Raw genomic sequence first — 25,360 nt, 5'->3', positions numbered from 1 at the left:
AGTTTAACAATTCATACCTGCTTGTATTTATATACCTACCTATATACACATGTAATTTTTCAGTATGTTGCCTAGTGGTCACAGTAGGTATATTCAATTGTTCAGTAGGTCCCCTAATGGTTACAGCTCTAAGTATTATTCTGGAAGCTTCTCTGGTGTAGCATTATTTAAATTGGGACTATTGATTGGTTAATTCTTATTTACAAATTTGAATGGAATGTCTCTTATCTATGGCAAGAAGAGCTGAACACGTCAGCCTTCCACCTTTAGTCTTTCTTTACTACTTCCTTCCCTTCACGTACTGTCCATTTCCAAATCTTTGTTCTATTAGCACTTAATAAAATGATTGTGAAACAACAAATTTTATGCCTTATTCTTGACTTCCGAAAGAGACTTGGAACAAAGCATCAAAAGCCAACAGTGGCATTGCTGACTATGATACATCAATTTACTACTCTAGAACAGGAACATACATCCCACTGCGGATATGGCACATTTGCTTTTCAGTTTGGACTCCTTCCACATTCACAAGTGGCTGTTGTTTCAGCACCAGATAAAATGGCTCCCATCTGAATTCACTCCTGACCTTGTTTCCCAACCAGTTTTCAATTTTCAGACCGTCATTGGTGTTTTGTGGCCAGCTCTGTGACTTCACTTCCAGAGCTAATACTATGCCAGCGAGATCAGCTGATCATTTCCCTCAATGTCGACTGTCACAGCTGGGCTTCCCATTTTCTCCCTTTACATTTTTTATATTGAATACTGTGAACAACGACACTGAAATGAGTAAACTTCTCTAAGCTTTGATTACTACAACATGACCCAGGAAGAGGGGATCCAGACATGAAATGACTTTACTCAGTTTTAGGATTCTGCTACTGAGGACACTTGGAAGAAGCGAAGGCATGGTGAAGTGACCAGTGGTCAGATCCTTGTCACCAGACCCTGGGGGTAGGGCAGCATGATGGTGCAGTGAGCACAGCTCCTCCTTCACTGCAGCAGAGACTTGGGTTCAATCCTGACTTCAGTTGTGATCTGTGTCAAGTTTGCACATACTAATGAAGTGGGTTTCTACCAACACTTGAGAGAAAGTGCGGATGAAAAGACTATCATAACTTACCCTCATTATGTAAGTGAGTGGTAAAATCTTACATGGGACAGGTGGATTGGGAGTTCATGGGAATGTGAGAAGTCTAAAATGGGATTAGCCTACGGTTAGTCTAAACAATGGCAATGGTCAATGCAGGCAAGATGGGCCAAATGGCATGTTCCTCTCTATGGGTCCATAATAGACTAGGATGGGGTAATTCATCTCCAGTGTCCCTTCACTATCTACAGGACCACAGTTACTTAATTCTCAATAAATATGAGAAAGTCTACAGATGCAGGAAATCCAAAGGTGGACAAACTTGTGGTGCAATTAAAGATTATCAGTATGACGTTGTGGGATCACTGAGTTGTGGCAGAGAGAAGGCCGTACTTGAGAGCTTAACATCAGAGGATACACTTTGTATCAAAAGGACAGGCAGGAAGGCATAGGCAGTGGTGTGGCTCTGTTGGTAAGAGATAGAATTACATCTTTAGAAAGAGGTGACATAAGGTCAGAAACAGTTGAATCTTTGTGAGTGGAGTTAAGAACCTGCAAAGGTAAAAAAAAAACCATAATGTGAATCATATACAGGCCTCCAAATAGTAGCCAAGATATGGGGTTGAGATTGCAAAGGGAGCTAGAAAAGGCACGTAATAATGATAATGTCACAATTGTAATGGGGGACTTCAATAGGCAAAGGGATTGGGAAATCAAGTAGGTGTCAGATCGCTAGAGAGGGAATTTGTTGAGTGCCTACGAGATGGCTTTGTTTAGAGCAGTTTATGCTTGAGCCTAGATCTTATTAGGGAGTTAAACATAAAGGAAACTTTAGGATGCAGTGATCATAATACAATTGAATTCATACAGCAGTTTGAGAGGGAGAAGCACAAGCCAGATGTATCAATATCACAATGGAATAAAGTGAATTACAGAGGCATGAGAGAGGAGCTTGCCCAGATGGATTGGAGGAGGATACTGGCAGGGATGACAACAGAGCAGAGATGGCTGAAATTTCTGGGAATAGTTCACAAGGCGCAGGATAGATATGTCCCAAAGAAGAAGTTTTCTTAAATGGCAGGGGTAGGCAACCAAGGCTGATAAGGAAAGTTGAGGACTGCATAAAAGCCAAGGAAAGGGAAGCTTTTAAGATCCAACAAAGGGCAACTAAAAAAGTTACAAGAATGGAAAAGATGAAATGTGAGGGCAAACTAGTCAATAATATAAAGCTGGATACTAAGTTTGTTCAGTTATATAAAGAGTAAAAGGGAGGTGAGAGTTGACCACTGGAAAATGATGCCAGTGAGGTAGTAATGGGGGACAAAGAAATGGCAGATGAACTTAATGGGTAGTACGCATCAGTCTTCACTGTGGAAGAGACTAGCAGTGTGCCAGAGGTCTGTGAGTGTCAGGGAATAGAAGTGCCATTGCTATTACAAAGGAAAAGATGCTAGGCAAACTCAAAGGTCTTAAGATGGATAAGTCACCTGGACCAGATGAACTACTTCCTAGAGTCCTGAGACAGAACAGATGCATTGGTCATCATCTTACAAGAATCACTTGATTCTGGCATGGTCCTGGAGGACTGGTAGATTGCAAATGTCACTCCACTCCTTAAAAAGGGAAGAAGGCAAAAGAAAGGAAATTATAGGCCAGTTAGCCTAACCTCAGTGGTTGGGAAATTGTTGGAGTCTACTATTAAGGGTGAGGTTTTGGGGTACTTGGAGACTAATGACAAAATAAGTCAAAGCCAGCATGGTTTCTGTAAAGGGAAATCTTGCCTGACAAATTTGTTAGAGGTCTTCAAGGAAGTAGCAAGCAGAGTGGACAAAGAAGAGGCAATGGATGTCATTTACTTGGATTATCAGAAGGCATTTGATAAGGTGCCACACGAGGCTACTTAACAGGATAAAATCCTGTAGTGTTCTTTCTAGGAAAGATACTGGCATGGTTAGAGGAATGACTGACAGGCAGGAGGCAGCGAGTGGGAATAAAGAGGGCTTTTTCTGGTTGGCTGGCAGTGACTAGTGGTTTTCCTCAGGGGTCAGTATTGAGACCACTACTTTTCATGTTGTTTGTCAATGATTTGGATAATAGAAATGATGGTTTTGTGGCAAAATTTGCAGATGATACGAAGATAGGTGGAGAGGTAGGTAGTGCTGAGGAACCAATATGATTGCAGAAGGACTTAGACAAATTGGAAAAATGGGCAAAAAAGTGGCAGATAGAATACAGTGTTGGGAAATATATGATAATGTATTTTGGTAAGAGGCACAATAGTGCAGACTACTTTCTAAATGGGGAGACGGTTCAAACATCAGAGGTGCAGAGGAATTTAGGAGTCCTCGTGCAAGACATTCAGATGGTTAATTTACAGGTCAAGTCTGTGGTAAAGCAGGCAAGTGCAATGTTGGCATTCATTTCAAAGGGAATAGAATATAAAAGCAAGGAAGTAATGCTGAGCCTTTATAAGACACTAGTCAGACCACACTTGGAGTATTGTCGACAGTTTTGGTGCCCCATATCTCAGAAACAATGTGTTGTCATTGGAGAGAATCCAGAGGAGGTTCACAAGGATTATTCCAGGAATGAAGGGGTTAACATATGAGAAGCGTTTAGCAGCTTTGGGTCTGTACCCATTGGAATATACAAGAATGCAGGGGGATCTCATTGAAACCTACCGGATGTTGAAAGGACTAGACAGGGTGGATGTGGAGAGGATATTTCCTCTGGTGGGGATATCCAGAACTAGAGGGCACAGCCTCAAAACTGAGTGACTACCTTTCAGAACAGAGGTAAGGAGGATTTTTTTTAGCCAGAGGATAGTCAATCTGTGGAATACTCTGTCACAGACTGAGGTGAAGACCAAGTCCGTGGGTATATTTAAGGCGGAAATTGATAGTTTCCTGATTGGTCAGGGCATCAAAGGATATGGTGAGAAGGCAGGTGTATGTGGTTGAGTGGGATCCAGGATCAGCCACTGATGGAACGGTGGAGCAGACTCAATGGGCTGAATGGCATAATTCTGCTCCTATATCTTATGGTCAAAGCAACACACACAAAATGCTGGAGGAACTCAACAGGCAGCACCTATGGAAATGAATAAACAGTCGACATTTCGAGCCTAGACCATTAACCCACTTTTCCTCCACAATCTCAAGTAAACAAGACCATTCGAATTGAGTCTCAGATTTTTTAACCACCAACCAAGAATTCCATAGCTCCCTCCAGGTACGGACGAAGAAATGTCACAAACCTTTAACATGAAACTTATAAACTCTTGGATAAAGTCCCAGGAGCCAGTCTTTACAGGAAACCATCAGAACAAACCATGATCCAGAAACAAAATGATGCACTCTACCATATAGAAGTTGTCTTGCTATATAACCCTTGAGGTTGTACTATTTTGCCATTTGAGTATTTTTGTTTTTGGAGTACATCTATCCTGTGCCTTCCTCATTTTTCCCAGAGACTCAAGCTATTGCTGCCTTGTTGTCATCCCTGCCAGCATCTTCTTCCAATTTACTTTGGCCAACTTCTCTCTCATACCATTGTAATTTCCTTTGCACCACTAAAATACTGCTACATCAGACTTTACTTTCTCCCTATCACATTTCATGTCGAACTCAATCATATTGAGATCACTGCCTCCTCAGGGTTCCTTTACCTTAAGCTCCCTAATTGCCTCTTGTTCATTACATAATACCCAATCCAGTAAAGTTGATCCCTAGTAAGCTCAATGACAAGCTGCTCTAAAAAGTTATCTCATAGGCATTCAACAAACTCACTCTCTTGGAATCCATTGCCAACCTGATTTTCCCAATCGACCTGCATGTTGAAATCTCCCATGACTATCATAACGTTGCCATTTTGACATGCCTTTTCTATTTCCTGTTGTAATCTATGGTTCACATCCCAGCTACTGCCATTAGGGTCCTTTAACCCTTGCAGTTTCTTAACTCAACCCACAAGGATTCAATTTCTGATCCTATGTCACATCTTTCTACTGATTTGATGCCATTCTTTACCAGCAGAGCCACACCCTCTGCCAATTTTCTTATCCCTCTGATACAATGTGTAATCTTGGCCATTCAGCTCTCAACTACAACCATCCTTCAGCCATGATATAGTGATGGCCACAATCTCATACCCAACAATCTGTAAAAGTGCAACAAGATCATCCACCTTATTTCTTTTACTCCGTGAATTGATATAACACTTTGAGTACTGGATTTGCTACCCTTTTTTGATTTTGCATCCCTAATGCATTGATACTCACCCTGCTGGCTGTAATTTTGTTCTATCATCTGTCCTATCCTGAGTTCCTTCACTCTGGTTCACATCCCCCTGCCAAATTAATTAAAACCCTCTCTGACAGCTCTAACAAACCTGCCCATGAGAATATTGGTCTCCCTCGGGTTCAGGTGCAACCTGTCCCTTTCAAACAGGTCATTCCTCCCCCAGGTGAGATCCCAGTGATCCAAGACCTGAATCCCTGCCCCTTGCACCAACTTCTCAGCCACACATTTATCTGCCAAAACATCCTTTTTCTACCCTCACTTACGTGTGGCACAGATAGCAATCCAGGAATTACTACCCTGGACGTTCTGCTTCTCAGCTTTCCACTGAGATCTCTAAATTTTCTCTTCAGGACCTCATGCTTTTCCTGCCTATGTCATTGGTACCAATATTTCCCAGGATGTCTGGCTGCTCTCCGTCCCCCTCCAAAATGCTGTGGCTGTGATCCAAGACATCCTTAACCCTGGCACAGAGGTGTCTCAGAGCTGGATGTGTCTGCACTCCTGTCATTTGTCCCACACTCCTCCTGCAGCACTCTGTCCTCACTATTGTTTGTAAATCTTTTGTTCCCACCAGATTTACAAACTCACTTTCTACTCACTAGCTATATATATGTGCCTAAAACTTTTGCACAGGACTGTATATCTGGGAAAAAAAACAACTTTTGGTATCCTCTTTTATATTATTGGTGAGCTTACTTTCATATTTCATGTGATTTTTGCCTATGGCTTTTTTGTTGCCTCTTGTTTGTTTGTAAAAGCTTCCCTATTCTTTCACTTCTCTCCAGTATTTGCTGTATTATATTACCTCTCTGTGGTTTTTATACTGTCCCTGACTTCCCTTGTTCCTTCCCTTCCTCCTTCTTTACGATAAATATATCCTGTGCCTTCTGAATTGCTCCCAGAAACACTAGCCATTGCTGTTCTGCTGTCATCCCTGCTAGTGTCCCCTTCCAATCAACTTTGGCCAGCTCCTCCCTCATGCCTCTGTAATTTCCTTTTCTCCACTGGAAAACTGATACATATGATTTTAGCTTCTTCCTCTCAAGCTGTAGGGTAAGTTATATCATATTATGACCACTGTTTCATAAAGGTTCCTTTACTGTAAACACCCGAATCAAATATGGTACATTAGATAACACCCAATCCTGAATTGCCTTTCCCCTACTGGGATCAACCACAAGCTTCTCTAAGAAACCATATCATAGGCATTCTACAAATTCCTTCCCTGGGATTCAACACCAACCTGATGATGGGTCCCAGTCCATCTGCACAATGGAATTTCCCCATGACATTCATAGCATTGCCCTTTATACATGACTTTTCTATCTCCTGTTGTAATTTATATCCCACATCCTGGCTATAGTTTGAATGACTGTATATACAGTAACTCCCATGAAGGTTTTTTTTACCCTTGTGGTTTCTTTGCTCTATGGACATAGATGCTCTGAACTTGTGTATCTTATTTCTTTCAAAGGATTTGATTTTTTTTTTTACCAACAAAGCCACTTCATGCCCTTGATGATCTTTTGATATATATATGTTTCCTTGGATATTAAGCTCCCAAATATGATCTTCTTTCAGCCATGACTCAATGATGCCACACATTATACCTGCCAATTTTTAACTGCGCTGCAAGATCATCTACCTTTTTCATATATTGTTTGCATTCAAATATAGCACCTTCAGTCCTGTATTCATCACCCTTTTAGATTTTACCCCATATTAAATTTCAACTCATCCCCCTGACTGCAATTTTGCCCTATCATCTGACTACCCTTCCTCACAGTTTCACTATACATTGTATCTACTTGCATACCAACTGCCCCATCTGCAGCCCCATCCATTCGGTTCTCATTCCCCTGCCAAATGAGTTTAAAGCCTCCCAAACAGCTCTAGCAAATTTGCCCACAAGGATATTGGTTACCCTGGAGTTCAGGTGTAATCTGTCCTTTTGGTAGAGGTCATACCTTCCCTGAAAAGATCCCAATGATCCAGAAATCTGAAACTCTGTCCCCTGAACCAATTCATCTGCCAAATCATCCTATTCTTGCCCTCCCTGGTGCATGGCACAGGCAGCAATCCAGAGGTTATTACCCTTGAGGTTCTGCTTTTCAGCTTTCTACCTAACTCCCTATATGCTCTCTTCAGGACCTCATTCCTTTTCTTACCTATGTCATCGGTACCAATACATACCATGACTTCAGTTGTACACCCTCTCCCTTTGGGCCTGATCCAAGACATTCCTGACCCTGGCACCTGGGAGGCAACACACCATCCGGGTGTCTCACGTCTATAGAATCTCCTGTCTGTTCCTCTAACTATGGAATCCCTTATTGCTACTGCCCTCCGCTTTGAGGTCATCTTCAAAAGGCAATGCCTCAAAAAGGTGGCAGCCATCATTAAGGACCTCAGTCACACAAAACATGCCCTGTTCTCCTTGCTCCCATCAGAGAGGACGTACAGGAGCCTGAAGACACTTACTCAACATTTTAGAAACAGCTTCTACCCTTCTGCCAACAGAGCTATCAGTGGACAATATACTAGATATAGGAATAGATAGTATATATAGATAGCTAGTGCTTCTGATAGAGCTGACTGAGTTCGCAACTTCTGCAACTTTTGATCCTGTGCAGTAGCCCCTTTCCAATACCAGAGATGATGCAGCCAGTTGCATATGCATAGTTTTTCATAAATTCTGTTTTTTAAAATTTTCCTGTAAATGCCTGCAATAAAATGAATCTCAAGGTAATATATGGTCACATTTATGTAGTTTGATAATAAATTTACTTTGATTTTCATTCTCTTTTGAGGAAAAAGGGAACAATGGACCATTGGTTTGAAGAGGGAACTTGACCTTCAGAAAATGCTAAGGAGAGTGGTAGATGTGTTTGCTAAGATCAGATAGGGGTTGAAGGAACTGGATGATTTGTTGAAGGCAACAGCTTGTGAGAAGGAAGTTTTTCAGGGTGAAAATTGACTTGTAAGATGAGCTTCATTTTAACTTTAAATTTCTGACCTCTGTAGATTTCGGTACCAAATGAATTTGATATAATGATCACAGTCCCTGTTGAAGGAATCAGCTGTACACAGGCAGATTCCAAAGGTGCTTTCTACCAAGTTGCATTTCAGGGACCAATAAGTTCCAGTCCTCTTGATTCATTTGTTTTTAACAATGGAGTACTTTCAGCTGAAAAAATGCTTCATCTCAGGGACCTCATTAAAAAAGATCTCGAGAAATTCATAAAACAGACAGCAAAATCTTTTAAAGGTTAGTTGGCAGATATATAATTTCCACTCTTTAAGAAAGGAGGGGAGGGAGGCAGCAGAAAAGAAATTATAGACCAGTTAGCCTGACCTCAGTGATTAGGAAGATGTTGGATTCAATTGTTAAGGATGAGGTTAAGGAGAACTTGGTGACACAGGACAAGGTAGGACAAAGTCAGTATGGTTTCCTTAAGGAAAAATCTTGCCTGACAAACCTCTTGGAATTCTTTGAAGAGATTACAAGTAGGATAGATAAAGGGGATGTATTGGATGTTGTATATTTGGATTTTCAGAAGGCCTTTGACAAGGTGCCACACTTGAGTAACACACACAGAATGCTGGAGGAACTCAGCAGGCCAGGCAGCAGAGCCACACCACCGTCTTTGCCGACCTTCCTATCCCTCTGATACAACGTGTAACCTTGGACATTTAGCTCCCAACTACAACCATCCTTCAGCCACAATTCAGTGATGGCCACAACATCATACCCAACAATCTGTAAAAGGGCAACAAGATCACCCAACTTATTTCTGATACTCTGTGCATTGAGATATAACACTTCGAGTAATGTTGACTGTACTTTTTTCCATAGATGCTGCCTGGCCTGCTGAGTTCCTCCACCATTTTGTGTGTATTGCTCGGATTTCCAGCATCTCCAGATTTTCCCGTTTGTCACACATGAGGCTGCTTACCAAGTTAAGAGCTCATGGTATTACAGGAAAGTTACTAGCATGGTTAGAGCATTGGCTGATTGGTAGGAGGCAGCGAGTGGGAATAAAAGGATCCTCTTCTGGTTAGCTGCCAGTGACTAGTGGTGTTCCGCAATGGTAGGTGTTGGGACCACTTCTTTTTATGCTGTACATAAATGATTTAGATGATGGAATGGATGGCTTTGTTGCCAAGTTTGCAGATGATACAAAGATTGGTGGAAGAGCAGGTAGTCTTGGTGAAACAGGAAAGCTGCAGAAGGACTTAGACTGATTAGGAGAATGGGCAAGAAAGTAGCAGATGAAATACAATGTTGGAAAATGCATGGTCATGCACGTTAGTAGTAGAAATAAATGTTCAGACTATTTTCTAAATGGGGAGAAAATCCAAAAATCTGAGATGCAAAGGGATTTGGGAGTCCTTGTGCAGATCACCCTAAAGGTTGACTTGCAGGTTGAGTTGGTGGTGAGGAAGGCAAATGCAATGTTAGAATTCATTTCAAGAGGTCGAGAATTGCAGGGCAGGGATGTGAGGCTTTGTAAGGCACTGGTGAGATCTCACCATGAGTATTGTGAACAGTTTTGGTCTCCTCATCTAAGAAAAGATGTGCTGGTATTAGAGAGGGTTCAGCGAAGATTCACACAGATGATTCCAGGAATGAAATGGTTATCATATGAGGAATGTTTGATGGCTCTGGGCCTGTACTCACTGGAATTTAGAAGAATGGGGGTGTGGGAATCTCATTGAAACCTTTCGAATGTTGAAAGGCCTAGACAGACTAGGTGTGAAAAGGATATTTCTTATGGTGGGGAACTCAAGGACAAGAGTTTAAAACAGAGATGCAGTGAAATTTCTTTAGCTAGAGATTGATGAATTTATGAAATTTGTTACCACGGGCAGATGTGGAGGCTAGGTTGTTGGTTGTATTTAAGGTGGAGATTGATGAGTAGGGAAAAAAGGATCAGCCATGATCGAATGGTAGAGCAGTCTCAATGGGCCAAATGGCCTAATTCTGCTCCTATGTCTTATGGTCTTAACTAGGATTGTCGGAAGGCCTTTGACAAGGTGCCACACAAGAGGTTGCTAATCAAGATAAGAACCCATGGTATTACAGGAAAGGTACTAGCATGTATAGACTGTCAAGAGGCAATGAATGTAAATAAAGGGGCCTTTTCTGGTTGCCTGCCAGTGACTAGTGGTTTCCATAATGGACTACTTCTTCTCATGTTATATGTCAATGACTGAGGTGACAGAACTGATGGTTTTGTGGCCAAATTTTCAGACATGAAGATAGGTGCAGGGGAAGATAACACTGAGGAAGCAGGGGGGCTGCCAGAGGCCTCAAACAGATTAGGAGAATGGGCAAACAATTGGCAGATGGAACATAGTGTAGGGAGGTGTACTGACATTCACTTTGATAGAAGGAATAAATGTGTAGACTATCTTTTAAATGGAGAGAAAATTCAAAATTCAGAGGTGCAAAGGGACTTGGGAGTCCTCATGCAGGATTCCCTAAAGATTAATTTACAGGTTGACTCAGTAGTGAGGAAGGCCAATGCAATGTTAGTATTCATTTTGAGATGAGTAAAATAGTAATGATGTAATGCTGAGGCTATTTAAGGCCTGCACTTGGACTATTCTGAGCAGTTTCGGGCCCCTTATCTGAAAAAGGTTGTGCTGGCTTTGGAAAGGGTCCAGAGGAGGTTCACGAGAATGATCCTGGGAATGAAAGGGTTAATGTATGAGGAGCGTTTGATGGCTCTGGACCTGTGCCTGCTGGAGTTTAGAAGAATGAAGGGGGATCTCTGAAACCTATTGAATATTGAAAGGTCTAGGTAGTGAATGTTTCCTATAGTGGAGGAGTCTAGGACCAGAAGGCACAGCCTCAGAATAGAAAGATGTCCATTTAGAACAGAGCTGAGAAGGAAATTCTTTAGCCAGAGGGTGGTGAATGTATGGGAATCATTGCCACAGACAGCTGTGGAGGCCAAGTCATTGTGTATATTTAAAACGAAGGTTGATAGTTTCTTGATTAGTAAAGGCATCAAAGGTTGTAGTAAGAAGGCAGGAAAAAGAGGTTGAGAGGAATAATAAAACAGCCATGAATGAATGCTGGAGAAGACTTGATGGGCCGAATGGCCTAATTCTCTTATGTCTTATTATCTTTTCGTCATCATGCATCTAAGCCCCACCGAGTTTTTAATTGGCTTGAAGTGGGAGCAACCCTCCCTATTACACAGTACAATGGTGCAGCTTGCAACAAGTAACTGAACGACATGTTGGACAAGCTAAAGCCCAATTTATACTTCTGCGTCAAATGTACGCCGTAGGCACCACGTACCCTACGCCGTACAGTGACGTGCACCTCCCCAAAAAAGTACTCACATGTCGTGGCGACGCGGACCGCAACAATTGTGATTGGTCTGCTTGGTAGCATCGCATTTCCTCCTACACATTTCCGGTTGCTTTTCTCCGCCAGGTCTGTACACTGATGCAAAATAAATGGTTGGAGACGATGAACCAAATCATCAAATCTACCTGCCAACATCCGAAAATATTTGAAATGCATTTCCTCGTCCATGTCTCTCACAAAGAAACTCAACACATAGCAATCCCACCACCAACTAGCGTTTTGGCAGTGAATTGCAGAGAGCGACGCAGAACTACGCATGCTCGCTATGGCGTAGGGGTACGCAAAAGTATAAATCAGGCCTACGGCATAGCCCGTACGTACAAGTATAAATCACGCTTAAGATCTATCCTGCCATTGGCTTTTCTACTTCTATACTTTTTTATTTATTCATTTTGGGCATGTGGATATCGCAGGGAAAGCCAACACCTATTTCTAATCAATAACATCAAACTATGAAAATTATTAAGAGCCAAAGGCCCACCAGTAGGCCAGACGAGGTGAAACTGACTCCCAACTTCTCTCCTGAAAAGTCAGTGGTGAACCAGATAGCTTTTGATGTCTATTTGATTAGTTTCCTGCTTACCGCTATTGAAATGAATTACTTCTGTACTACCAAAATTTTTAATTTAATTTTCCAAAACTCCCCAGAAGAAATCCCCTTACAGGATTCATACTTGCTGTTTTTAAAATGAGACACACAAAACACTGGGGCAAACTCAGCGAGTCAGGCAGCATCTGTGGATGGAAACGAACAGTCAACGGTTTGGGCCCAGAACCTTCACCAGGGCTAAAAATGAAGGGGGGAAGAAGGGTAGGAAAGAGGCTTGTTTGGCTATTGTTTCGTTTCTGTTGCTCAAAGTTGTTTTGCTGAGTAGTGTGAGCAAGCAAAGCTGACACCCCTTAAACGTTTAAGTTTCCCCTTAAATACTGCACCCTAAATATCTTATCTTTCACCCCTCAGCGGAAAAAGCATACGTGCCTACACCCTATTTATATCCCTCAATTTTGTAGACCTTTATCAAATCTCCCCTCATTCTCCAACGTACCAATTACTGTAAACCAACCCGAGGGCGGGAAAATTAAAGCTATCCAGCATGAAAAACACACTAAAAACGTGACTTCCATCTCTCAGACGGCCAGTCACACTTACTAACTACCACTTCGCAACTCATTAATGGACCCGATGTTGAAACCGCTTCCAATGTAAGGCAATAAATTATCCATCACCCCGTTCACCATTCTCGATGCTTGAGATCGCTCATCCGATCTAATCCGCAGATACTCGAGCACAGTCTTCAGCAGTTTGCTCAGCCCCCAGATCCGTCGCTGCCGACACGTGCCTGGGACAGGCAAGTCTTCTGTGCCACGAGCAATCTTCCTGGGAATAATGTCCCCATCAGCAGTGGGTCTGCGGGTGTCCGTGCTCCCCTTACCGGCGCCATACTATCAGGGCCACCGGCTTGCTCATCCCCAGCTCCAAGACCCGAGCCCAAACATTATCCCCGCTGCCTCAAATGCAAAGTGTCGTTTGTGAGCTTCCTGCGCTTAACAATACCCGACCCGCCCATTTCATGCTGTAAACTCCGCCGCCACCGCCCCCCCCCGGGCTTTCTCACGTAAGAATAAGATCAAAACTTACTGGAAATACCTAGCAGGTACCTGGGAAACCCCCGTCGGTTCCTTCTGGTTATCGACCAATATCATCAACGTACCATTTGTGAAAACTTGTGGAACGTCTGGTAACAGAGTGGTTGAATTATATTTTGGAAAAGAGAGATGATATAGTGTTTTATCAGAGCGGATTTCAGAAGGGTAGAATGACTTTGGATTCATGTTTTAAATTTAGAATATGATATTAGGAAAGCATAGCTAAATAAAGAAGCTGTAAAAGCAGTATTTTTATATTAAAAAATATGATATGTTATGGAGGGAAGGTCTTTTGATTAAGGCAGGGTAATTAGGAGTGAGATGAAGGCCATATAATTTTTTTCTTAGATTCTTATTTGGACGGTCTTGCAGGTAAGGGCAGGTAAGGTGTATTTAGGCTTCTATGAGATAGAGAATGGGACCTCACAAGGCAGTATTTGTAGCCCTTTATGATTAAAGCTATTTTCTCTGAGATAGGTACTGGGGTGGGTAAATCACTTTTTGCAGATGATGGAGCTTCATGGACTAGAGGTAGAAGTTTAAATTTAATTGTATATAGGATGCAATTAATGATTAATAAGGTCGAACAGTGGGCGCATATAGATGGGGTTTTAAGCTTTCAGTAGCTAAAACTCATTGTGTGTTTTACCAAGGGGATCAATAGACCTGCACTTGATATGAAATTATGTGGTCAAACTCTTGAAGTATCAGAATTCTTGGCATGTAACTGGATAATAAGCTGATATGGAAGCACTGTATCAGTAAAATAATTGATAAATGTAAAGGAGCATTAAATATCCTCAGGTATCTATGTGGGTATTCTTGGGGTGCTACATGAAAATCTCTGTTAACCATTTATATTTGTTTAATTAGATCTGTTCTTGATTATGGTCGTGTGGCTTATGGATCAGCTTCATCTTCAAATTGAAAAATGTTTGTATGTGATTTAAGCACAAGTTTAAAGACTGTGTTGGGCTGCAGTAAGGCCATCTGCTGTTTCAGCTTTACTGGTTGAAATGGGACAATTACCCTTACAGTTGTGGAGGATGAGGTTGATGTTAACATACAGGATTAATCTGAGGGGGCAAAGAAATGATCTTCCTGTTAAAGATGTGCTGGAAGACTGTTGGTAACATTGCAAGAAGAATGTTTTTAGTTTTGAGTGGCTGGGTGCTTATCACGCTAGGACATGGGTTTGCTGGATTACGTAATTTGTCTTGGTAACCTCACCATGGTTTTTTCCAATCACTTTAATTGATTTTAGGTTACATAATTTTATGAAGTTCAAGGTCCTGATATGCCTGAGAGCCTGTTGGTTCATCAGTACATTAAGGAAAGGTATTGTGATATGTTAACCATTTTTTACTGATGGATCAAAAGATAATTTAACTGGCAATGTTGGTGTGGCTGTTTTTGTGCCTGAATTGCAGGTAACAATAAAGAAGTGTCTTCCTTACCATTTATCAGTATATACAGCAGAAATGGTTGCCATTATTTTGGGCTTACAGTTGGTGGAGGAAATTTGTCCTTGCAAAGTTGTAGTTTGTTCAGATTCTTTCTCCGTTTTGACTGGTCTTAAAACAATAGATCAGGTTGAGTGCTGGAAGCTCTTCATAGTTTACTTCATATTCAAAGTAGTGGTTTACATGATTGCTCTTTATGGGTCCCTGCACGTAGAGGAGTCGAGGGAAATGAGCAGGATGATTGTTTGGCCAAAAACGCTGTTAAAAATGGATATAGACCTTCCACTTAGCAAATCAGAAGCTGAGGGTTTGGTGGGACAAGACCTGTGGGATAATGCACATGCGGGGACACATTTACAGAACACATAAAACCTCTGGGTTGATGGGAGAAGGGGTAAAACAAGAGGGAACATATTATTATTCCTTGTTGGAAAACATCACTCTGGGGTGTGTAGGTTTTGTTGTCATTATGAAACAGTTGAACACATTCTATAACAATATAAAGCATGTAAGTTTGAAAGAAATCAAATGCAGGCTTCACTACTGTTTTTGGAGGTTGATTAGTTTTCATTTTAAAACTTTGCTAAGTTGTGGAAGTGACTTTAATTTAATTCACATTATTGACTTTCATTATTAACCATCTGTAGGGCTTTTGGGGGTATCTGAGAGCCAAGCAATCACATGATTTAATCCTAGTCTAATTATGGGATAACTTGCAATAACCAATTAACCTATCAACCAGCACGTCTTTCGACAGGTCGCTGGTACTGTAAAGTGTTGTGCTAACTACTATACTACCATGCCGCTGCAGAGATCCATTTAGGACACAGACAATGAGGAATGTCTTTAGCCAGATGGTAGTGAATCTGTGGAATTCATTGCCACAGATGGCTGTGGAGACCATATTGGGTATACTTAAATAGGAAAGTTATAGGTTTGTGATTAGTCAGGTTGGTAAAGGTAACAGGGATAAGGCAGAAGAATGGAGTTCAGAGGGATTGGTGGAGCAGATTCAATGGAGCGATGACCCTAGTTCTGCTCCTGTGTCTGGTCTTATGTTTACCTGCTAAATTGGTGAATGGAAATAAATGAAAGTGAACAAATGGACAAAATAACACAAACAATGTACTGTGGGAGTTATGAAATCAGAGCAGGAAAACAGGTTAACAGCATCCTCCACTTCCCAGCGAGAGAAAGCAAGTGAGCCAGTATCAAAAATGCATGGAAATGCATCTTTACACCAGGTAAATCTGGGGGGCACCTCTGACCGTACTCTGGCATGGATGGTCCCTAGCCTGGTGTGAAAGGAAGAACTCTGAGTATGGAGCTAGCCTTCTACTTTTCAAAGGGCAGTGTGTCTTTGCAAATCTCTCTCTAAAATGTCTGTGGGAGTACTGGTCTTTAAAGGGAGAGATAGGTTGATAATTTCTTAACAAGCAAAGGGATAAAGGGTTAACACAGAAAGTGAATGTGAAGTTATAATTAGATCATTCAAAATTATACAAAAATTACAATACAAGTTTGAGGGCATCTGTATGAACTTATTGTAGAAAATTACAGCACAGTACAGGCCTTTCAACATAGATGGTCACAAGCCCAGCTGTGAAAGAGGAGATTTGTACATGGGGCTAGCAATCCCAGCTCATAAAAGCCCAGTGCCACAGTAACACTGACAGAAGCTCCAAAGACCTCATCACTAGGAGAGGAAGGCTTTTCAAATATGGGCTGCACCTAGAGACAACTTTAAACTTTGGCCCAGAATAAAGGACTGTGGCAGAGCTGCTGTCAGCGGCCAATGCCCCAGTAGGGGTGATGGTCAGAGTTACCCCTGACCATCCTAATCTCCACTGGAGGTATAAAGGGATTGACAACCTTACACCTTGATCCAGGACCCAACCCACTCCTGTGTCATTCTTCCATCCTATAGACATAAGATTTGCTTCTTCGACACTAGTTTAACTAACTTTTCCAAGAAATAATTTTAAGGTATTTAGGGGAAATCACAGAAGAAGTCTCCTTGAAAGACATGGATTTGGTAAATAAAACACAACAATTAAGGCAAATGAAAGTAAAAACGTAGAGCAGATAGAGAGCTCGTAATGATCAAGATTCAGCAGCATTCTTCAGTATTCGAACTCCACCACTGGATGTTCCCAAGCCCAGCTGTAGAAGGAGGAGGGTTGAGCATGGGCTAGTAACTCCATCCCGGAAAAGCCCAGTGCTACAGAAGCGCCAAAGACCTCATCCCTGGGAGAGAGAGCATCTTTGAAGATGGGCTACACCTGGGGATAACTGTCAGACCAGCCCAGGGCAGAAGACTTTGGCGAACTGCTGTTGGCAGCCTATGCCTCAGTAAAGGTGATGGGCTGATGTAAATGGGTAAGTTCAGTACATCATTGTTACTCCAGATGCAGTAATCATAAAGAGCACAATAAAAAAAACAAACAAAAATACACTATAAATACAAAAGGAATCTATAAAACACTACATTCAAGCAACTGTTTGAGTGTGGCTGTATATACATAAACGGGTCGTGTGTGCATAAAGTGCCACTAGGTACAGGAGTATCTGACATAGAGTGACTGACAGGAAATGCTAAAGTGTCTCTTAGCAAGAGGAACTCTTCTCGTAGCAGCAGGGCATATGAAAACACAGTAAGAGAATGACTGTAGTGTAGGAATGAGGTATGGAATGTAACTATAAAGTTATCAGTGCATGGGGTAAGAAGAGTGCTGAAGGGCTTTGTGGAGGAGTAGCTGATGTGTATATGTGGGGTTTCATTACCATTAGCATCTTAATTAACTTTATTTCCCCCACAAGGACTAGCTGTTGAGTGATTTAGCCCTCTGACAATTACCAGAACTACCAGATTTCCAGTCTGGGCCTGCCTGGTATTTCCTGTCAGAAATTACCTCCACCCAGGTAACCATGGTAAAATACTCCCGAATGCACCAATGAGTAATAGAATACTCCCAGAAGTTTCTCCAGAGATTTCTGAAAATGCTAATACATTCAATATTTTTATATTTCTTGTAATCTCCTTACAAGCAGACACACACACTACAATTTTTATAAAATATTGCCACCTACCACAACATAAGTATTGGCACAGTGCCAGTACCCTATCCTGTGGGGCGCGCCTTTTCTGATTGTCGAAAGTTGCTTCAGTTGTGATTAGTTAGCTTAGAAACTGCAGCTGCTTTTCCCGTTGGTTAGCTGCCTGATGTCCAGTTTCAAATACAGTATCCTGGGTATAAAATAGCACGTGGAAGGAACTTGCTCTCTTCCTCCTTTGTTTAAGGCACGACAATTGGGAAGGTATGCTCCGTGCACACTTTTAACTAGGTATGTTTATTGATTATTCAGATTTGTGGTGTCTGTGACTTGGAAATACAAATGTTTGGTCGAATTTTTATTGTTTGTAAACAAATAGTTAATATAACAGTGCATTTCCTGCCTCACTTGCTGGACCCATGAACCTGGTTAACATTACATGCCTCGCTCTAGCCAATGATGATAACCAAAGAGCTGATAAATGCTGACACATCCCTGGAATGCTGATATCCTAAGAAAATTCAGTGATGCACCCAACAAACCCAAAGACTGATCGGAAGTCCAGAAGTCAAGGTCCATTGGCCAAAGCCTCATGTCTGTGAGTCTCTGCACATCTGCTAGAGAAGTTAAAGGCCCATTTTCTGTGAATCCACAGTCCGTTTGAGTTTGGAGGCTGAAGACAGCCTGTGTTGGGGCTAGAGGACTGTGTATGTGCCCGTGTGTCTAGGAAGGGGGCTTATTTTGCTGTTGTTGCTTTGTCCCTTGGTACGTTCTGTGTTGTCTGCTGAGAATTGTAGGCATATAATGTTGCTGCCAGAATGTGTGGTGACATCTGCGGGCATCCCTCAGCACATCCTCCAGTGTGTTGGTTGTTAACACAATTGATACATTTCACCAGATCATTTGCAGAGACCCCTCAAAGATTTCTTACTCGAAAGAGACGCACATAGTCAACAGTGATACATTTCCTGTAATCCCTTAGCACAGTCTAAGGTATTTATCAATAAAGGCAAAGGATGTAATCTTTCTACGAAAAGGTAACAAAATGTAAAAGGATGTAGAACAAAAGGGACAATGATTAGGGAAATTACAGTGCAGTGTAAAGAAGGCTAAGAAGGTCATCAAATATTTTGCATTTGCGTCTACTGCAGATAATGGCACGCCTCTACTTTCTGAGGAGGCTGAATAGAGCTGTGCTATGCACATCGATACTCAAACTTTCTTCAGATGCGCAATGGAGAGCATCCTAACAAGCTGCATCACTGCACGGTACAGAAACTGCACTGCAGTGAACAGGAAGGGTCTACAATGGGTAGTCAAAACTACCCAACGCATCATCAGCTCCAGTCTACCTGATACCAAGGACAAACCTACAGAAAGGTGCTGGAAAAGTGACATTAACATCATGAGGGATCCCTCCCTGTTCATGGACTTCTCGTCCCACTGCCTTCAAGGAGGAGGCTATGTAGCATCCACGCCAGGACACCAGATTCAAAACCAGTTCCTTTCTCCAAACAGTAAAGCTGATCAACACCTCCAACCACTAACCCACCCCTCCATGCTCCACGCCCCCCCCACGCCACTACTTTATCATTTCGTGGCAGTCACCTTGTGTACAGACACTCCTGTGCCTAGGAGTCACTTTATGGACATACAGTCAATCTATGTATATAAACTATCTTATGTATTTATATTTGTTGTGTTTTTATTATTGTGTTCTCTATCTTATTGTCATATCTATGGTTCTTTTTTATGCTGCATCAAATCTAGAGTAACAATTATTTTTAAGTGTAGTGGAAATGACATTAAACAATTTTGAGTCTTGAAACTGAAGGGGAGCCAAGGGTCTGATGTAGGTAAGGATCATCAACCAACAAATATGACTACAGAGAAAGTGAGTACTGGAGAAATTTATAGGACCAAAACAGCCAATTCTCCTGGACCCCGAGAGCCTGGATCACTGGTTTCTAAAAGTCAGTTCAAAGTTCAAAATAAAATTTGTTATCAAAGTAAGTATATATCACTATATATTAACCTGAGATTTATTTTCTTGCAGGCATTCACAGTAAATACAAAGAAGCACAATAGAATCAATGAAAACACGCACAATAAATATGGACTAACAACCAATGTGTAAAAGACAACAAACTTCAAATTCAAAAAAAGAGAAAAAAAGTAATACTGTAAATAAATAAACAAAAAATATCATGAGTATGAGTTTTATAATCCTTAACAATGAGTCCATAGATTGTGAAATCAGTTCAGTGTTGGCAATGAATGAAGTTATCCTTTCTGGTTCAAGAGCCTGGTGGTTGAGGGATAATAATTGTTCCTGAACCTGGTGTTGTAGGACCTGAGGCTCCTGTATCTCCTTCCCAATGGCAGTAGCAAGAAGAGAGCATGGCCTGGGTGTTGGGTGTCCTTGATGATGGATGCTGCTTTCCTGCATTAGTAACAATCTCACAAAATTCCATGAATTCAAGAACAGTATCAATAGACTGGCAAGAAGTACTGCAATTTAAAAAGTAATCCCTTCTCTCATTTCTATTCTCCACTGCAATTTAAGAAGAGATCACAGAATTACAGATCACAGCTTGACAACTTTGTCATCAAAAAGTGTTAACAATGTACTTAGAAAATTGTAATATTAGCTGGAGGCAATTTTAGTTTAAGAAGGGAAATCATGACTGACAAATATAAAAGTTTATGGTTGTAAGCAGCAGGGTGGGTAATGAGGAAAACACGGTGCATACTGTGTGCCTGGATTTTCAATGATCATTTTCTAAGATTCCAGAAAAAAACATTTTTATATAACATAGGGGTTGATGGGGTGAGGAGCAGTACGTAATAAAGAATGGGAATAAAAGGTTCATCATCAGATTGACAGACTGTTGTTAGTATCATGCAAAAGGAGTCTGTATCGGCTGCACTGAAGGTGACAAACCAAATTATGGGCATGAGTGAAAAGATGGAGTGCGATATGTTCAATGGAGTGTAATCCACTAAATTCTTTGAAGGAACTAGGTTAATTGGAAAAGTGAGCCATGAGGTTGCTTTCATGGTTTCCATGGTGACCACGAGGTTGCACTCATGAGAAATAGTGGTGGATGCAATGCAGTCCAGTCCATCAAAGGCAAAGCCCTCCTCGCCATTGAGAGTGGTGTTGCTATAAAGACCTACTCTGTGCTGGAATCGCTAAATAAATAAACAATTATAACGAGTGCAACCACAAGAAAGCAGTGTTCTTCATTAAGAACCCCTACCATCTAGGCCATGCTCTCTTCTTGCTACTACCATCGGACAGGAGGTGCAGGAGCCTTGGGTCCGATGTCACCGGGTTCAGAAACAGTTATGAATTTTCAGCCATCAGACTCCTGAACCAGTGTCGATAGCTTCACTCATCTCAACTCTGAGCTAGTCCCAGAACCTATAGACAAAATCAAAAAGGGCGCTGAATACAGGACTGAAGGTATTATACTTGAATGCATACAGTATATGGAATAAGGTGGATGATCTTGCAGCACAGTTAGAGATTGCCAGGTATTATGTTTTGGACATCAATGAGTTGTAGCTGAAAGAAAATTATAGCCGGCTGTTTAACATCCAAGGATACACATTGTATCAAAAGGATAGGGCGGGTAGGTGGAGTGGATGAGGAAGCTCTATTGGTTAAAAAAAGAAATCAAATCCTTAGAAAGAGGTGACATTGGATTGGAAGATATAGTATCCTTGTGCATAGAACTAAGAAACTGCAAGGGTAAAAAGACCCAGATGGGAGTTAATACAGATGACCAAACAGTAGCCAAGTATGTGGGCTACAAATTACAACAAGAGATAGAAAAGGCATGTCACAAGGGCAAGATCATGACAGTCATGAGAGATTTCAATACACAGGTAGACTGGGAGGTTCAGGTTGATTGTGGACCCCTAGGGGAGAGATTATAGAATGCCTACAAGCTGGCATTTTAGAGCAGCTCGTGGTTCGGCCCACTAGGGAGTCAGCTATTCTGGATTGGGTGTTGTGCAATGAACCAGAATTGATTAGAGAGCTTAAGGTAGGGGTTCCCACACCCCTAACTTAATAGTATTGGTCCATGGTACAACAAAGGTTTGGGAACCCCTGGCTTAAGATAAAGGGACCCTTAGGGAGTAGTGATCATAATATGATAAAATTCACCCTGAAATTTGAGAGAGAAAAGTTAAATTCAGATGTATGCATGTTACAGTGGAATAAAGGGAATTACAGAGGCATGAGAGAGGAAATGGCCAATGCTGATTGGAAAAGGTCACTATCTAGAAATTTTAGCAATGGCTGGAATTTCTAGGAGCAATTCAGATGGTGCAAGATATGTACATCCCAAGGAAGAAGTATTCTAGAGGCGGGATAATGCAACCATGACTGACAAGAGAAGTCAAAGTCAAGGAGGGTGACTTAGCAGAAGTTGTGGTACATATTGGTACCAAAGGCACAGGCAGAAAAAGGGAGGAGGTGCCAAAAACATAATACAGGGAGTTAGGAAGGAAGCTGAGAGGCAGGACCTCAAGGGTAGTAATCCCAGGATTGCTGCTTGTGCCATGCAACAGTGGGGATAGGAATAGAATGAGGTATCAGATAAATGCATGGCTTTAAGAATTGAAGTAGGAGTAGGGATTCAGATTTCGGGATCATTCAGACTTCTTTTGGGGCAGGTGGGACCTGTACAAAAGGGATGGGTTGCACTTGAATCTGAGGAGGACCAATATTCTTGCAGGCAGGTTTACTAGAACTGTTGGAAGTGGTTTAAACTAGTATGGCAGGGCAATGGGAACCGTATGATAGTGCTGAGAATGAGCCAGCAGGTTTAAAAGTAGATGATGGATGAAACATGAATGTAAATAATGACAAACAAATGATTGGGTACAAATGCAGACAGAGCAAAGAGTTAAATTGTACCACAGAGGCAAAATTCAAAAGGGCAAAGAATGCAGGACTGAAGATGCTGTATTTAAATGAGCATAGCATTCGGAATAAGATGGACAAACTCATGGTGCATTTAGAGATTGGTCAGTATGACATTGTGGGCATGATTGAGTTGTGGCTGGAAGAAGTCCACAGCCGGGAGCTTAATATCAAAAGATATTCTTTGTATTGAAAGGACAGGCAGGAAGGCATAGATGGTGGTGTGGGTCTATTGGTAAGAGATGGAATTACATAATTAAAAAGAGGTGACACACAGTCAGAGAAAGTCGAATCTTTGTGGGTGGAGTTAAGAAACTGCAAGGGTAAAAAAAGTATTATGGGTATCACATATAGGCCTCCAAATAGTAGCCAAGATGTGCGGTTGAGTTTGCAAAGGGAGCAGGAAAAGGCATGTAATAAGGGTGATGTCACAATTGTAATGCGGAACCTCAACATGCAATGGGATTGGGAAAATCAGGTTGGTGTCCAATCGCAAGAGAGGGAATTTGTTGAATGCCTATGAGATGGCTTTTTAGAGCAGCTTGTGCTTCAGCCTACTCAGGGAAAGGCTATCTTAGACTGGGGGTTGTGTAATAACCCAGATCGTATTAAGGAGTCTAATGTAAATGAACCTTAGAAGGCAGTGATTGAATTTGAGAGGGAAAAGCATAAGTCAGATGTATCAGTATCACAATGGAATAAAGGGAATTATAGAGGCATTAGAAAGGAGCCTCACCAGGTGGACTGGAAGAGGATACTGGTGGGATGACGGCAGATTAGAGGTGGCTGAAATTTCTGGAAATAGTTCACAAGGCGCAGGATAGATATATCCCACTGAAGATGTTCTCAAATGGCAGGGGTAGGCAACCGTGGCTGACAAGGGAAGTTAAAGACTACATAAAAGCCAAGGGAAGGACATATAAGGAAGCAAAAGTGAGTGGGAAGTTTCTAAAATCCAACAAAAGGCAACTAAAAAAGTTATAAGAAGGGAAAAGATGAAATATGAGGGCAAACTAGCCAATAATATAAAGCATCTTACTGTATATATGAGTTTGTTTTTTCAGTTATATAGAGTAATGGGAAGGAGAGAGTTGATGTTGGACCACTGGAAAATGATACTGGTGAGGTAGTAATGGGGGATAAAAAAATGGCAAATGAACTTGATAAGTACTTTGCTTCAGTCTTCAATGTGAAAGTCACTAGCAGTGTGCCAGAGGTCCGTGAGTGTCAGGGAGCGGGAGTGAGTGCAATTGCTATTACCAAGGGAAAAAATGCTATGCAAACTCAAAGGTCTTGAGGTGGATAAGTCACCTGGACCAGATGGACTACATCCCAGAGTCCTGAGATAGGTTGCTAAAGAGATATTGGGTGCATTGGTCATGATCTTTCAGAATCACTTGATTCTGGCATAGTCCCGGATGACTGGAAGATTGCAGTGTCCCTCCACTCCTTCAGAAGGGAGGAAGGCAAAAGGAAGGAAATTGTAGGCCACACACACAAAAAATGCTGGTGAACGCAGCATGTCAAGCAGTATCTATAGGAAGAGATACAGTGGACGTTTCGGGCCGGGACCCTTCGTCAGGACTAACTGAAAGAAGAGATAGTAAGAGATTTGAAAGTGGGAGGGGGAGGGGAAGATCCGAAATGATAGGAGAAGACAGGAGGGGAGGGGTGGATCTAAGAGCTGGAGAAGGGAAAGGATCATCGAACGGGAAGCATAGTAGTCATAGTCATAGTCATAGTCATACTTTATTGATCCCAGGGGAAACTGGTTTTCGTTACAGTTGCACCACAAATAATAAATAGTAATAGAACCATAAATAGTTAAATAGTAATATGTAAGTTACGCCAGTAAATTATGAAATAAGTCCAGGACCAGCCTATTGGCTCAGGGTGTCTGACCCTCCAAGGGAGGAGTTGTAAAGTTTGATGGCTACAGGCAGGAATGACTTCCTATGACGCTCTGTGCTGCATCTCAGTGGAATGAGTCTCTGACTGAATGTACTCCTGTGCCCACCCAGTACATTATGTAGTGGATGGGAGTCATTGACCAAGATGGCATGCAACTTATACAGCATCCTCTTTTCAGACACCACTGTGAGAGAGTCCAGTTCCATCCCCACAACATCACTGGCCTCACAAAAACACAAAATAACCTGCAGATGCTGGGGTCAAAGCAACATTCACAACACGCTGGAGGAACTCAGCAGGTCGGGCAGCATCCGTGGAAACGATGTGTCGACGTTTCGGGCCGGAACCCTTCGTCAGGACTGTAGGGGGAAGGGGCAGAGGCCCCTCGGTTCTTTCTGAGATATAGGGGCCAAAACTGTTGACGATACTCCAAGTGTGGCCTGACTAGTGTCTTATAAAGCCTCGGCATTATCTCCTTGCTTTTATATCCTATTCCCTTTGAAATAAATACCAACATTGCATTTGCCTTCTTTACCACAGACTCAACCTGTAAATTAACCTTCCGGGAGTCTT

At 41.8% G+C, this 25,360-nt stretch overlaps 1 protein-coding gene across 1 annotated transcript in view; it reads right to left on the bottom strand.

Annotated features, from left to right (window-relative positions):
* The window catches only part of LOC140211023 (cyclic GMP-AMP synthase-like), a 43,720-nt gene extending 30,454 nt beyond the window's left edge, over window positions 1-13,266 (bottom strand). The window contains exons 1-2 of the mRNA XM_072280378.1: window positions 13,010-13,266; window positions 11,746-11,848 (exon numbers count right to left, since the gene is read on the bottom strand). Of these exons, the coding sequence (XP_072136479.1) occupies window positions 11,746-11,848; window positions 13,010-13,012 (106 nt within the window). The 5' untranslated portion in view covers window positions 13,013-13,266. The remainder of the gene's footprint in view (window positions 1-11,745; window positions 11,849-13,009) is intronic.
* Between the last annotated feature and the right edge of the window lie 12,094 nt (window positions 13,267-25,360).

The sequence above is a fragment of the Mobula birostris genome, chromosome 2 (assembly GCF_030028105.1).
Source record: "Mobula birostris isolate sMobBir1 chromosome 2, sMobBir1.hap1, whole genome shotgun sequence".
NCBI lineage: Eukaryota > Metazoa > Chordata > Chondrichthyes > Myliobatiformes > Myliobatidae > Mobula > Mobula birostris.
The sequence above is the reverse complement of the archived record's forward strand: the minus strand, read 5'-3'. Positions and strand labels throughout refer to the sequence as shown.